Source organism: Olea europaea, chromosome 1 (genome assembly GCF_002742605.1).
Source record: "Olea europaea var. sylvestris chromosome 1, O_europaea_v1, whole genome shotgun sequence".
Taxonomy (NCBI): Eukaryota; Viridiplantae; Streptophyta; class Magnoliopsida; order Lamiales; family Oleaceae; genus Olea; species Olea europaea.
Window position 1 is genome coordinate 14,702,496 of NC_036237.1, and position 14,321 is coordinate 14,716,816.

Genomic DNA, 14,321 nt, shown 5'->3' on the forward strand with positions numbered 1-14,321 from the left:
AACAAAGTTATAGGACCAGGTTGACTGCGGTGCTTGATTGTACTAGACTCCTCTTGATGCAAGGATTGTCATTTCGTGGTCATGATGAATCGGAAGAGTCTCTTAATAGAGGAAATCTGATTGAGGTATTGAACTGGTATGCAGCTCGTTGTAAGGAAATTAAAGAAGTATTATTTAGTAATGCTCCTGGAAATGACCAAATGACTTCACCAACCATCCAAAAAGATTTGATTAATTGTTGTGCTGGAGAGACGACAAGGGCTATTATCAATGAGATTGGTGATTCTTTATTTTCAATTTTAGTTGATGAGGCTCGCGATAATTCTATGAAAGAACAAATGGCAGTCGTTTTAAGGTTTGTTGATAAAAGTGGGCGAGTGAAGGAGCGTTTTTTGGGTATATCCCATGTCACTGATACTTGTGCCCAATCACTGAAGGATGCCATTGATGCAATGTTTTCTACACATGGGTTGAGTATGTCTAGTCTGAGAGGTCAAGGCTATGATGGAGCAAGTAATATGTCAGGTGAGTTCAATGGGTTGAAAGCTTTAATTCTTAGAGAGAACCCGCATGCTATGTATGTTCATTGCTTCGCTCACCAACTTCAGTTGGCAATTGTATCAGTGGCACGTAGGAATTGTATGGTTGGTGATTTTTTGGACGTACTTGCTATTATTGTGAATTTGGTTGGTGCATCATGTAAGCGTGTAGATGCTCTTCGAACAAGTTATCAAGCTAATATTCTGGGTTGGGATACTTTATTCAGTAGGGTGATTGAGTTTTGTGTTGATAGACATATTTTAGTGCCTAATATGGAGGATATTGTAGTGGTGAAAGGTCGACCTAGGCGTGTAGCTCAACAGGTGACTTATTTTCATCGCTTTTATGTTGATTTGTATTGTAATGTGATAGACTCAATCTTGCAAGAGTTGAATGATCGATTTCCAGAAACAACTACTGAGCTCTTTACTTGCATTTCATGTTTAAGTCCAAGAGATTCATTTGCAGCTTTTGATAAGGATAAATTGCTACGTTTTGCTCAGTTCTATCCTTTGGATTTCAATAGTGAAGAACTTTTATTACTTAGACCTCAACTTGATAAGTTTCTTTTGCTTGTGAGAATGGACGAAGCTTTCTTTAATCTCAATAGTATATCCTGTGTAGCTCAGAAGTTGATTGAAACAAGAAGTTCCTGTTATTTTCCATTGGTTTATAGGCTGCTCACCTTGGCTTTGATATTACCTGTGGCAACTGCAAGTGTTGAAAGGGTATTTTCTGCTATGAATCTAATCAAGAGTGATTTGCGCAACAAAATGGGTGATATCTGGTTGAATGACAATTTGGTGGTTTACGTGGAGAAAGCTATTTTTAAACAAATTGAGAATGAGGCAATATTGCAACGTTTTCAAATTATGAGACCCCGTAGAATACAGTTGTCTAAGTTTACAGTTACAGAGTAACTGAGTAAGGTTGTATTGTATTTTTTTTTTTTGTTTTTACTATTTTGGGTTGTATCGAAGTATATTTTCATATGTATACAATTTTGACATTTTAGTTCATTTACATATATATATTGAATAACTTTTAATATTATGTAACCAAATTTTAATAAATGATCGAACAATTACGATTGTCGACAGTCAACGATCGCCGGTCAACGGTCAAACCGCCCTAGCTGAACTTGAATCCTGGATTCGCCACTGACTAGCAAGATGAAAAGTGTTTTAACCAAACTATAATAACAGAATGTAACTCTACATTTACCAATAGTTATATGACAATACGAATGTCAAATAAGAAAAGATAAATAAAAATGAAGAAAAATGTATTTGTTCTATTAAAATCTTTAGCAACCAATTTTGAAAATAATTTATTCATAGGTTTCATGGTAAGTATGAATGTAATTTAATATTTAATATAATTAGTTCTCGTTTAAACTTATATTTAACTTTCGTTAAATACATTATTATAATGTCGAAAGGTAAATCATGGATTAAAACCGAACCAAACCGCAAATTATGTTTTAGTTTCATTCGGTTCAAAAAAATAAAATAATTTGGTTTTGTTTGGTTTGGTTTGAAAAAATTTCAAATCGCATAAAATGATTTGAATTGAAAATATAACACAAATCGTCAAATCGAACTGCGTTCACCCTTAACGTCTGCTAAAATGTAGTTAACATGGTTAAATTATGAGACCAGCCCACAAAATTGAAAAGACCCAATTCAAAATATTTTATGGGCTCAATAAAAGACCCAAGTCATAATGTTTTATGGGCCCATTAAAAGGCCCAATTCATTTATCCTCATATACCTAATAGATACACAGAAATTGTCTTGCACCTCTCATCAGTTGCCATTGTGTTGCACCTCTCATCGCCTGCTTCGACCTGCACCTTTGACGACCACAAGTAAATCTTCAATCAGCAAAACACCACTGGGCGGAAGTTCGTGTGAACGTGAGTGCCTTTAACAGCCATTGTCGGTTGCAATTGGGTAAGTGATTTACATTTTTTTTTTCTCTCTTCAGTTTATTGCTGGTTCTGTTCTATTCGAACCAGCCCGGTATTTTCCTCCAGCTGTATGGTGGTGATATTCTTTGGATGTTTTAATTCTTCAGTTTCTATAGTTTCTCCCATTTTAATTTCACTTCCCAGTTGTCGACGACTTAACAAAAGCCATGTCTCATTTCAAAATATGGATTCAAACATTCATGATCTCCATGTGAATTAGTTGAACTACTTATAACTCATCTTGTTGTTTCTTAGTACCCAAGGCTTCGATGCATTTCGCAATTGCTTATTGATGGTTATGTTAGCATGTATGCCTGTAAGGTTGTGGCTGTGGTGGCGGAGAAGGGGAAATTCAGTTAATTCATTACCTTGTGTGATATGGAGTTACTACCATATGAGACCAACAATTAATTCATTACTTTAACTGAAATATTGAATCTAGCTAAGAGGACTTCTTAGTTTAACTGGTCAATTTCATGTGCAAGTGCTTAAACATCGAAGTACTTGTTTATAATGATCTATCATAGTCAATTCTGATAAACAGAAAAATTACTGCTCAACTTCCTAAAACCTTAATGCTGACAGAGAAAGAGATACAATAACATTCTGGTTTATATAATCAGGATCCCATCTTGAGTCCTGGACGATTTGAAATGTGGAGGACAAATAAGATCCTATAAATTAAAGAGAATTCTCAATATACAGATAGTCATAATGAGCAGCTATAGCTAGGTGAATGACTGATGATATTGGTGATATCTTTTGCTGGTTATGATCTGGAATTACGATAGTATTTAATATTCATGTCTATATTTGTCATAACTCGCATGGCACATAATGTATGTTTTGTGCTACTCTTCTTTTGTTTATAGTCTTGCTTTAATTAGTGACATGAGTGAAGTTCTCTGCATTGTCGGAATGATTGTCACAGCTAATGGGATTCATACTTCTTCTGAGAGATTAAGTGTATCACTTTTTATTTATTACACTGAAAGTGTTAAATTATTAAGGAGATTCATACTTGTTGCCTGAGATATGAACTATCTCTAGTGATACATTTTCATGAAAGTGAGAAACATTGATGATCCATGCAATTTTCTGTTGGATTTGGTTCTTAATGACTTTTGTCCATTTCTTTTCATTGATCATTTGGTGTGTTTTCTATTTATTGATCATTTGCTTCAGAAATCACCATGTTAGCTGAAAATTTCTGCTCCTCGATTATCTTCTCTATCTCTGTTGCTGTTTTTTCACATGAATTCTACTTTTGAGTTAAGTCTTCTTTTTATTGTAGATAAATACAATTCTCTATATTTGATTGCTATTTATACTTCTGATTCACGCTTAATATATGAGCCATTTGGTTAAAGAAGTAACTCCCACGTACAAAATATGGGAAAAGAAAATTGAAATTACTTATAGCCATGGTGCAGGAATCCCTAAAGTCAATGCAAGACTTTAAGAACCAATGCAATTTTAATTGGTAGCCACGTCATTGCATTCAAGATAATGGTTAAATTGAAAAAACAGAAAAATTATTAAATGATGTCTACCTAACAGTAAAACCTAATATTTTCCCTGGCTGATTATGCTTTAACAGAGCTTGCTGTGTGTGTATACTGATAAATGGCGAAATTGGTGCAGTCAGTATGTTCATATTTCTGTCTGAGGATGTAACGTTTGAGGTTGATGATCTAGAGTATGCCATCTTATTGGTGCTTTGAAATTTTATACTACTAATAAACGATAGATATGGTGCAGTAAGGATGTTTATGTTTTTGCCCGAGGATGTAATGTTCGAGCTTGATGTTTTTCAGTTAATGGTTGAGATTGATGTTTTCGGCTAAGGATTTAACGTTAAATGTCAATGTGCTGTACTATTGTTAATTTGAGAGGGCTAATACTCTCCTCTACCACACTTCTGCTCTCTAAGTTTTGCCTCCTCTTTCCTTCCCACTTCCTCTCTATTTATAGCCCTCCTGTAACTACTCTATCCACATCAGCCTCCCCTGTTATCAGAATTCTGTTGGTGCCAACTCCTCCTCAATTCTTGTTGGTTCTTCTAGAAGAAGTGTACCCGATTTAGAGTCTTATCAATACCCCCGGGGTCCAAAGATACCTTGTCCTCAAGGAGGAAATTGGGAAGTATGGTAGGAATTTCTTGCATCTTGCAACCATCATTTCTCTTCCACAAACAAGAAATAATCTACTCTGTCTGCATCCTCTCTCTAGTTCATTAAGGGCCAAGCACCACAACTCCTGCATGGAAGCTCCTTTTCCAATTGCTAATGCAGAATCTTGGTTAGTCTTAACCCCATCAATCCTGCCATTGACACTAACCTGTCTAGCTCAGGGGCATTACCACCCATCGAACGGAAACATTCCATGCCCACATTACCTAAGCGGAGAAAGGTAGCTCACAACCCATTCACATATGCATTTGAAATTAGAAACTAGTCAGCCCATACTTTCAGAACTCGTTCCTTAAGGGCCTTAGCTGTTATCAGTCCTATTATACCATGATACAAGTCATTAAAGCTTTCCTTAATGTCGGGTAGAGTTCCTCCAAATTGTTAGAATTAAATCATTAATATGCACACTACAATAGATTGAGATCCACCATTTCCACTACATACATGATGAAAATGAGGACATAAAACATCGAATGGTAAATAATAGTGTGAGATTCTTAATGTTACAAGACGAGTTCACAAAAGTTTTAAGGAGTATTAAGGGAGGTAAGGACCATCCCATTTTAAAATGGTCCTTTCAACATACTAATATAATCTTAGATGCCCCACTTTCTTTGTATAGTTCGAAGTAATGTGTTTGATATCTATGGGTACTTGGGGAAAATGGGACCGCTACTAACTAAGCTTGATTAAGAGAGAGGGGAAACTTATAAAGACCATAATGATATCTATAGATGCCCCATGTTTTTTTCCTTTCTCTTTGAAGTTCTTATGAAGACCATCATGATATCTATATTTACTTAGCAGTGGAAATTCTAAAGGTGTTTATACGCTTGGTGCCTTTGTTTGGTGGCTAAAAAGGTGATCTTGAAACCAATTTGAGTTGAACATTTGGAACTTCAAAGGCAAGTATAGGAGTTAATGAGCAAATGATATGTGAGGGAAAACATGAGTCCTTGTGCGGTACCAGTTTTGCTTGTACCAAAAAAGGATGGAACATGACGAATGTGCGTGGATTATAGGGCTATCAACAAGATAATGGTAAAGTATCGTTACCCTATACCTAGGTTAGATGACATGCTTGATGAATTACATGGTGCTTGCATATTTTCTAAAATTGATTTAAAAAGCGGGTATCATCAAATTCGTATGTGGGAAGACGATGAATGGAAAACGGCTTTTAAAACTAAATATGATTTATATGAATGGTTGGTTATGCCGTTTGGACTCACAAATGCACCTAGCACTTTTATGCGTTTAATAAATCATGTTTTACGTGCTTTTATAAGAAAATTTGTTATACTTTATTTTGATGACATCTTAATCTATAGCAAGGACCTAAGAGAGCATTTGGAATATTTAAAATATGTGTTAATTGTTTTAAGGAAAGAACAACTCTATGCTAATATTAAGAAATGCACGTTTTGTATGGATAGAGTTATTTTTCTTGATTTTGTGGTTAGTGCTAATGGGGTAGAAGTAGACGATGAAAAGATAAAAGCTATTAGAGATTGGCCGACACCCAAAAGCATAACGGAAGTTAGGAGTTTTCATGGTTTGATTAGTTTTTATAGGCGATTTGTGAAAGATTTTAGCACTATCACCGCACCACTCAAGGAAATAGTTAAAAAGAGTGTAGGTTTTCATTGGGGTGATGAACATGAACTTGCATTTAATACTATTAAAGGTAGATTGTGTGAAGCACCTATTTTGGCATTACTTAATTTTAATAAAACATTTGAGATTGAGTGTGATGCATCAGGAATAGGGATTGGAGCAGTTTTAATGCAGGATCGGAGGCCTATTGCATATTTCAGCGAGAAATTGAGTGGAGATGCTTTAAATTATCCTACATATGACAAGGAACTTTATGCACTTGTTCGAGTTTGGCCGAAGGAGTTCGTAATACACACTGATCATAAGTTACTAAAGCACTTGCGGGGACAAGGTAAATTGAACAAGAGGCATGCACGGTAAATGGAATTCATTGAGACATTTCCATACGTCATTCGGTATAAACAAGGTAAGGAAAATGTGGTGGCGGATGCGTTGTCGTGAAGGTACGTATTGCTAATTACTCTTGATTCTAAACTACTTGGATTTTTAACATATTAAGGAATTGTACGAAAAAGATGTTGAATTTTCGGATATTTATTTGTCATGCATAAATGGGGCGGTTGATAGGTTCTTTAGGCATGAGGGGTATTTATTTCGGAAAAATAGGTTATGTGTTCCTAATTGTTCTATTCGGGAGTTGTTAGTAAGGGAGGCATATAGTGGTGGATTGATTGGACACTTTGGGATTCAAAAGACTTTAGATGTATTGAAGGAGCATTTTTATTGGCCTAAAATGAAAAGTGATGTTGAGCGAATTTGTAGTCGATGCATAGATTGTAAAAATGTTAAATCTAAGGTTTTATCTCAAGGTTTATACACACCTTTACCTACACCTAATGAGTCTTGGGTTGATATCTCGATGGACTTTGTTTTGGGTTTACCTAGGACTAAGAGATGTCGGGATTCTATTTTTGTGGTTGTAGATAGGTTCAGTAAAATGACAAATTTATACCATGTCACAAAATTGATGATGCCACGAGCATTGCTGACTTATTCTTTAAAGAGATTGTGCGTTTACATGGAGTTCCTAGAACCTTAGTGTTGGATCAGGATGCCAAATTTTTGAGTCACTTTTGGAGAGTTTTGTGGGGTAAGTTAGGCACTAAGTTACTATTTTCTACAACTTGTCACCCATAAACGGATGGGCAAACCGAGGTAGTGAATAGGACTATGACATAATTGTTACGCACAGTAATCAATAAAAATTTGAAAAGTTTGGAGGAGTGTCTACCATTTGTTGAATTTGCATACAATCGAGCTGTTCACTCTACTACATCATATTCTCCATTTGAAATTCTATATGGTTTTAATCCACTAACTTTTTTGGATTTAATTCCTTTACCTGTGAATGAACGTGGTAGTTTAGATAGCAAAAAGAAGGCGGAATTGGTTAAGTCGCTCCATAAAAAGGTAAAAGCGCAAATTGAAAACAAAAGTAAGTAAGTTGGTTACGTCGTAGGCGAACAAAGGTAGGAAGCGCGTGACATTTGAACCAGGAAATTAGGTTTGTGTGCACTTTAGGAAGGAGCGATTTCCTGAGCAAAGAAAGTCTAAGTTGCAACCGAGGGACGATGGTCCATTTCAAGTTATTGAAAAGATAAACGACAATACTTACAAGTTGGACCTTCCAGATGAGTACAATGTTTCGGCTACTTTTAATATATCTGATCTCTCTCTATTTGATGCAGGTTCAGATTCGAGGACGAATCCTTTAGCAACTGGAGATGCTAAAGAACTTAGTACATGGGAAACGGAAGATACTCACATTATTTCTTGAATTTTGGGGCTATGAAGGCACACATGGTGAATTTTTTTATGCTATTTCACTACTGCAAAGGAGATGTAAAAGCACTTAAAGCACATTTATCATCAAGATAATAATGCACGAAGATTTCAATTGGAGTTAGAGATTGCCAATTACACTCAAGGTAATCTTACTATTGAACAATATTATTCTGGTTTTCTAAACTGGTAAAGTGAGTATTCCGGCACAAGTCATGCTAATATTCCTATGATAACCTTATTAGAATTACAAGAGGTTCAAGAGATTAGTAAGGAGATAAGTTTCTTATGAAATTACAACTTGAATTTGAAGTTGCTCAGGCAGATTTATTGAATCAAGATCTGGTTCCTTCTTTAGATGTGTGCTGGGGTAAACTTTTGCATGGGGAACAACGACTAGCCATCCAATCTACCATGGGATATGATATATCCTGATTTAATATGGTGAAATTTGCATATGTTGTCCAAAGACAAGCAAAGGGCAAATCTTAGTGCTTCTGCTGCAAAGGATACAATCATATTGTTCATCATTGTCCTAAAAAATTCTACAACATTTCTAACCAGCTAGGGCATATCACCAAGGAGTGTCCCATGCGGCCCTAGAACTGAATAGCTTAAGCCTTTCTAGCTGATATTCAGGATCCTTTTCTCGAACATTTTCAAGCTAGAGCCAGTCAATTCTTATCCCAGAAATGATTTAGCAGATGATTGTTTTACCCTTTCTGCCTTTGGTCCACAAGATGAGGGTCAAGTTGTTTCTTTTCCCTAGCTTGTTGTTCAGGGATGTTGAATCATATGACATATAGTTTTTATTCCTTGCATAGCATTCAGTGCTACACTGGCACACAACACATTTAGATTGCTAATGATAGTACCCTTCCATTTATTGCTACTAATGATATCAAGTTTTCTTTTGATAATTTCTTTTCGTATTTTTGGGTTATCAACAACTTGATTTTGGTTGGTCAATTAATTTATAATAAATATGATGAGTGTTTCTCTTGTATTGGTCGTCTTGTGCAGGATAAGAGGTCGAGGAAAGTCGCAAATGTGCTTAAAGTAGAAAATCTACAGTTTACTATTCTTATTGTTATATTTTTTTACTTGTACTAGTGTTGCCCTTAATTATGAAATTTGACATAAAAGATTAGGTCATCTCAATACTTTGATATTTATGAAATTTGACATAAAAGATTAGGTCATCTCAATACTTTGATATTGTCTCATTTCTTAAATTGTGGATTTTTAGGTAATAAAGATCAATCTTAGTTTTCAAATTTGATTTTTAATTGTAATACTTGCAAACTTAGGAAAAGCAAGGCCTTTCCATTTTTCGTTCATGACAGTCGTGATGATAAATGTTTTAAGATTTTTGATTTTGATGTTTGAGACGTGATATCCCTTACTTCACACGATTATTATACATACTTTGTGACCTTCATTAATAATTTCAATCGTTAGACTTGGATATATTTTCTTCGTTCTAAGGATGAGGTCAGTACCACTCTTAAGACTTTTGTAGCTTACATTAAGATAGAGGTTTCTTCTCGTATTCAGATTTAAAGGCCTCATAATGAGGAAGAATGTATGTCTCATGATTGTTAGACTTTGTTGCAACAAAAGGACATTCTCTTTCAACAATCTTGTCCATATACTCCTCAGCATAATGGGGTAGTCGAAAAAAAATCATTTATTAGATGTTGTCCATGTTATACTCTTGGAATATTCAGTTATATCCAAATTTTGGGTTAAAGCCCTCTCCACAGATGTACACATTATTAATTGACTTTCTATTTTATATATGGATTTTAGCCATCCTCATTTCTGTCTATATGGTACGCATCTTGGTTATAACATGTTATAAACTTTTGGGTATGTTTTCTTTGTTCATTTGCCTACTCATGAATATTAAGCTTCCTATTCAATCCTTACAGCATGCTTTCATAGGTCATAGTATTGCACATAAGGGTGTTATGATGGTGTAGCTGCTCATTCTTGTAAATCTCGAAATGTGGCTTTCTTTAAAATCTATATTACTTTTAGCAATAATTTATGTCCTCTTTTAATTTGCCTTGGCTAATTATCTTTGAGGATGGCTCTAGTTCTATTGAACATTTTAAATCATGTGTGGTATATCAGTGGTGACGACCTCCAGCTCCCTCGCCCATTTTCGACCCTGATCCCGTTCCAGACTTTGCTTCTTTTAGGTGATCCACTCGCATTACTCATCCTCTAGACTGGGATGGGTTATTCTACAACATTATCTCATATCATAGTCCCTACTTCTTATTCTCAAGTAGTTACTGTAAGTATTATGTTCGAGATCCAATCAACTTTGGATATAAATACTTTTATATATAATTAATGCAATTTAATGGTAGATCTATTGTTTAATTAATAGATAATTAAATAATAATAGAATTTGTAGATTTAAATCTTCGTAATTTGTTAATTACAAGGAGTTGGGATTGTGAGATACAAATTACATTTGATTGAATCTTAAATCACCGTGGTCGTAAGTAATAATGAGATACGGATATCGTTATTGCGGATAGACCATCACGTATGACATTTCTTACTTGTGAAGTAAGTAGCTGATTAAAGTGTGGTGACATTTAAATGAATACGTGGATGTTTTGTTATAGAACAAAACATTGGAGACCCCCTGAGAGATTCCACATGGATAATTATCTGAGTGTCAGTGGTTAATCTCTAACGTTCGGTAGTAGGGGTGGGCGTGGGTCAGTTCGGTTCGGAACCAAAATTTTTGGGTATCTAGTAAATGGAACTGTTCGGGTTTGGTTTCATTCGGTTCTGTACTATAATTAATTTTTTTTAACATTTATAATAACATTATATAAATACAACTAATGATACATTCAATAGTTTTGGAATGTCAAAAACTAGTAGACTACCTTTATCAAATAATCGCTACGGTTAAAGTTTCGGTCGGCGGAGGCCACATTGTTGACCGACGATCAATTGTATAGATTTTGGAATGTTAGCGAGACTGCAAGAGTGAGTGTGAGAGTGGAGACAACGTTATGCACTTTAGTGTAGGTGTTTAGGGTTATTTAGTGGATTGGATCTTGTTGGGCTAAAAAATGAAATAATAAAATGGGTAATTGTGCCAAAAATTAGAAATGAAATAAATTATTGAGCCAAAAATTTGGATTTAGAAATTATTAATTTGTCAATTTGTTTAGAAAAAATTAAAATTAAAATAATTTGATTTACTTAATATAAAAGAAAAATTAAAAAGATTCAGTTCTTATTCGATTCTTGGTCTAGAACCGAGAACCGAATCATACCCGTCGGTTCTCAATTCTAATACCCGTTCGGGTATTTAATTTGACAAGAACCGTCGGGTTCGGTTTGGTCGGTTCGGTTCGGGAGATATGCCCAGCCCTATTCGGTAGTGGAATTGGTCCTTTAACTTGAGGTCGTCATGGTACCCTATATGAGGACAGTTATACTTTGGCGGTATTGGATGTTGCTCTTCAAAGGGCCGCTAATACGACATCGTTCGGGTACGTCAAGAATCGTATGAAGGTTGTGATTGACCAATAAAGGATTCGTTACTCTTAGATAGTAGGAGATTATGATGTGCATTTCATTCAATTAAGTTGATGATGAAATCCTTGGCCAATGTGTACTCATAAGTCGAAAAGGAGTTTTCGACTTATATTGACTTGATAGTGGAGTGAAAGATATGATTGATAATTGAGATTGACACACTTCCATATCTCGTAATTGATCGGATCATATTGACGAAGGGATTATAATTTCACGGTAAACGAACAAGTTTGGTTTTGTCACACCACATGACATTTTCCGTCACATATATTGTCCTGACACATTGCTAAATGTCAATCAGGGACGGCGAGTGTGAATTGACGATAAATTAAAAAGGTGTTTTAATTTATCAATTTTAATTAGATCAAAATAATATTTAACGTCGTTAGATACCGTGGTCGGGAACCTAATGGGTTGCATACAAAAGAGAATTGGAAGATTGTAAATTGTCAATTGGTTAATTTAACAATTGTTGGATAAATAAATTAATTGGATTTGTTATTTATATTCCCGGATTAATTAATTGAATTAATTAATTCACGGATCGAGTTTAATTAAATAGATTAATTAAATATTGGACCGGATCAGGTCAAACCCGTTTGAGTTTATATAAATACATGGCTAGAGTTTGAGATTCATATGGTTTTCATTATTCTTGTTGGCACAAGAGAGAAAACCCTGGTAGCTCTGTGTGAATCATCGTTGAAGGCTGGACAATTGGATAGCTGTGGATGGCGAATCAAGATTGCTGGAACGAAAAGAAAAGTAAAAAGTTTGCAGAATTTTTCAAAGGTACAATCTTTATCATGATTTCTATCTAAACACAAAGGGATTCTCGGTGAGAATCGAAATAATTTTAATTTTTCGCTGTTCATGTATAAGTAGATTCCCAACAGTGGTATCAGAGTTCACTTTATGTTTGTTAGAAATTGTTTAATATATTTGTGCAATCAAAAGTTGGTTATTATCCAATTTTCATATTTCTAGCAATTGAAGAAAATTTAATTTTCTTAAATTTTGGAATTTGATTTTGAATATAAAAAAGGGTGGGTGGGTGAGTGGGGGGGGGGGAACGAAGGGCTGGTGTCGCCCCTTGAAATTGGAAAGAAGGAAAGGGGTGAATTTTAGGGTTTTTGCTTCACTTTCGCGTGAATGAGATTGAGACAGGGGCTTATGTTGCAATTTTAGAAATTTTGAGTCTCTATGTGCAATTTCTATTCGGGGTCAATATGTAAATTTTTAAAGAAGGGCTATTGTGCAATTTTGTAATCTCGAGGGCCCTGTTGATAATTTGCCAGGGGTCAGTTTGCAATATTTTAAAAGGGGACTTGTTCTGCAATTTTAAATCTTGAAAGGATTCGATGTTAATTTCAAACTTGGGTCAATTTGCAAGTTTTCAAAATGGTTTTGAATTTGAATTTTGAAATGGTTTTAAAATTAATTTTAATTGGATTCGACCCATAATTTTGATTTTGATCCAAATTAAAATTTTATTTAAAATTGACGATATTTTTTATTTTCGTTAAAATTAGATTTTGACTTAACCATTAAACTTTGACCCAATTGAATTTTTATTTTATTTAGGAGTGTTATCCTATATTAAAATATTAATTCAATTTAAATTAGAGTTTGACTCTAATTTAATACTTAATTAAAATTTAATTTTAATTAATTATTTATCGGAATATATTCTTGTAATTAGAATTGGATTCTAATTTCACATTTAATTAAAATTTGATTTTAATTAAATTGTTTCGTCCTAAATTTCTTCTTGGAATTAGAGTTGGATTCTAACTTGGTATTTAATTAAAATTTTGATTTTAATTAAATTAATTTGCCCTTAATTATTGTAATTAGACTCTAATTTTGTAATTTAATTAAAATTTGATTTTAATTAAATTCCACCGCCTTAAATTGTGAAATTAGAGTTTGGCTCTAATTTGATTTTTAATTAAAATTTGATTTTAATTAAATAATCCCGTCATATAATTGTTGAATTAGAGTTGGACTCTAATTTGGTATTTAATTAAAATTAGATTTTAATTAAATATGCTCGCTAATTAAATAATTGGTTAATATGATTAATTAATTATTTAATTGTTTCGATCCTTTTGTTTAAAAGAGTTTAGACGACTTAATTGCTAGAAACTTGAAACTTAGATGTTATATAGGTATACATTTATGTGATGAATGTATTATTAGTGGACGATTATGGACTCGACCATATGGATATGTTGAATGGTTAATTTTTAGTCTTGTTGTTTTCTGGGCCTGCGAGCTCTTAATTGTTTTAGGCCTACGAGCCTGTTATTATTATTATTATTCTGGACCTGCGAGCTCTTGATCATTTTGGACCTGCGAGTCTATTATTATTATTATTGCTGTGGGCCTGCGAGTCCAATTTCATTTAGGCCTGCGTGCCAACAAGTATAGGATACAGGTTGCAATTGGACTAATTGAAGAGACAAGAAGAGGAGGAGACCATGGAGATGGTGCATTGATACTGTTCAATGCTATACTTTTTAGGAATTGACCAACTAGTCTTCCTTATGGCTCGGGAAGACTAGATAGTAAAAGTCTATTATCGTCCACACTATTATATTATGTTATATATATATATTTATTTGCATGATAGACGTCTA

At 34.2% G+C, this 14,321-nt stretch overlaps 1 protein-coding gene and 1 long non-coding RNA gene across 2 annotated transcripts; both read left to right on the top strand.

The window, feature by feature from the left end:
• Positions 1–56: 56 nt before the first annotated feature.
• Positions 57–1,464, top strand: LOC111404772 (zinc finger MYM-type protein 1-like). Its single transcript, XM_023033533.1, has 2 exons — positions 57–1,343; positions 1,450–1,464. Exons 1-2 carry the CDS (start codon positions 57–59, stop codon positions 1,462–1,464), a joined length of 1,302 nt encoding a protein of 433 aa, XP_022889301.1.
• Positions 1,465–2,344: 880 nt separating this feature from the next.
• Positions 2,345–9,485, top strand: LOC111395234. Its single transcript, XR_002702791.1, has 2 exons — positions 2,345–2,495; positions 6,467–9,485. It is a non-coding gene; the product is annotated as an uncharacterized LOC111395234 (long non-coding RNA).
• The last annotated feature ends 4,836 nt before the right edge of the window (positions 9,486–14,321 follow it).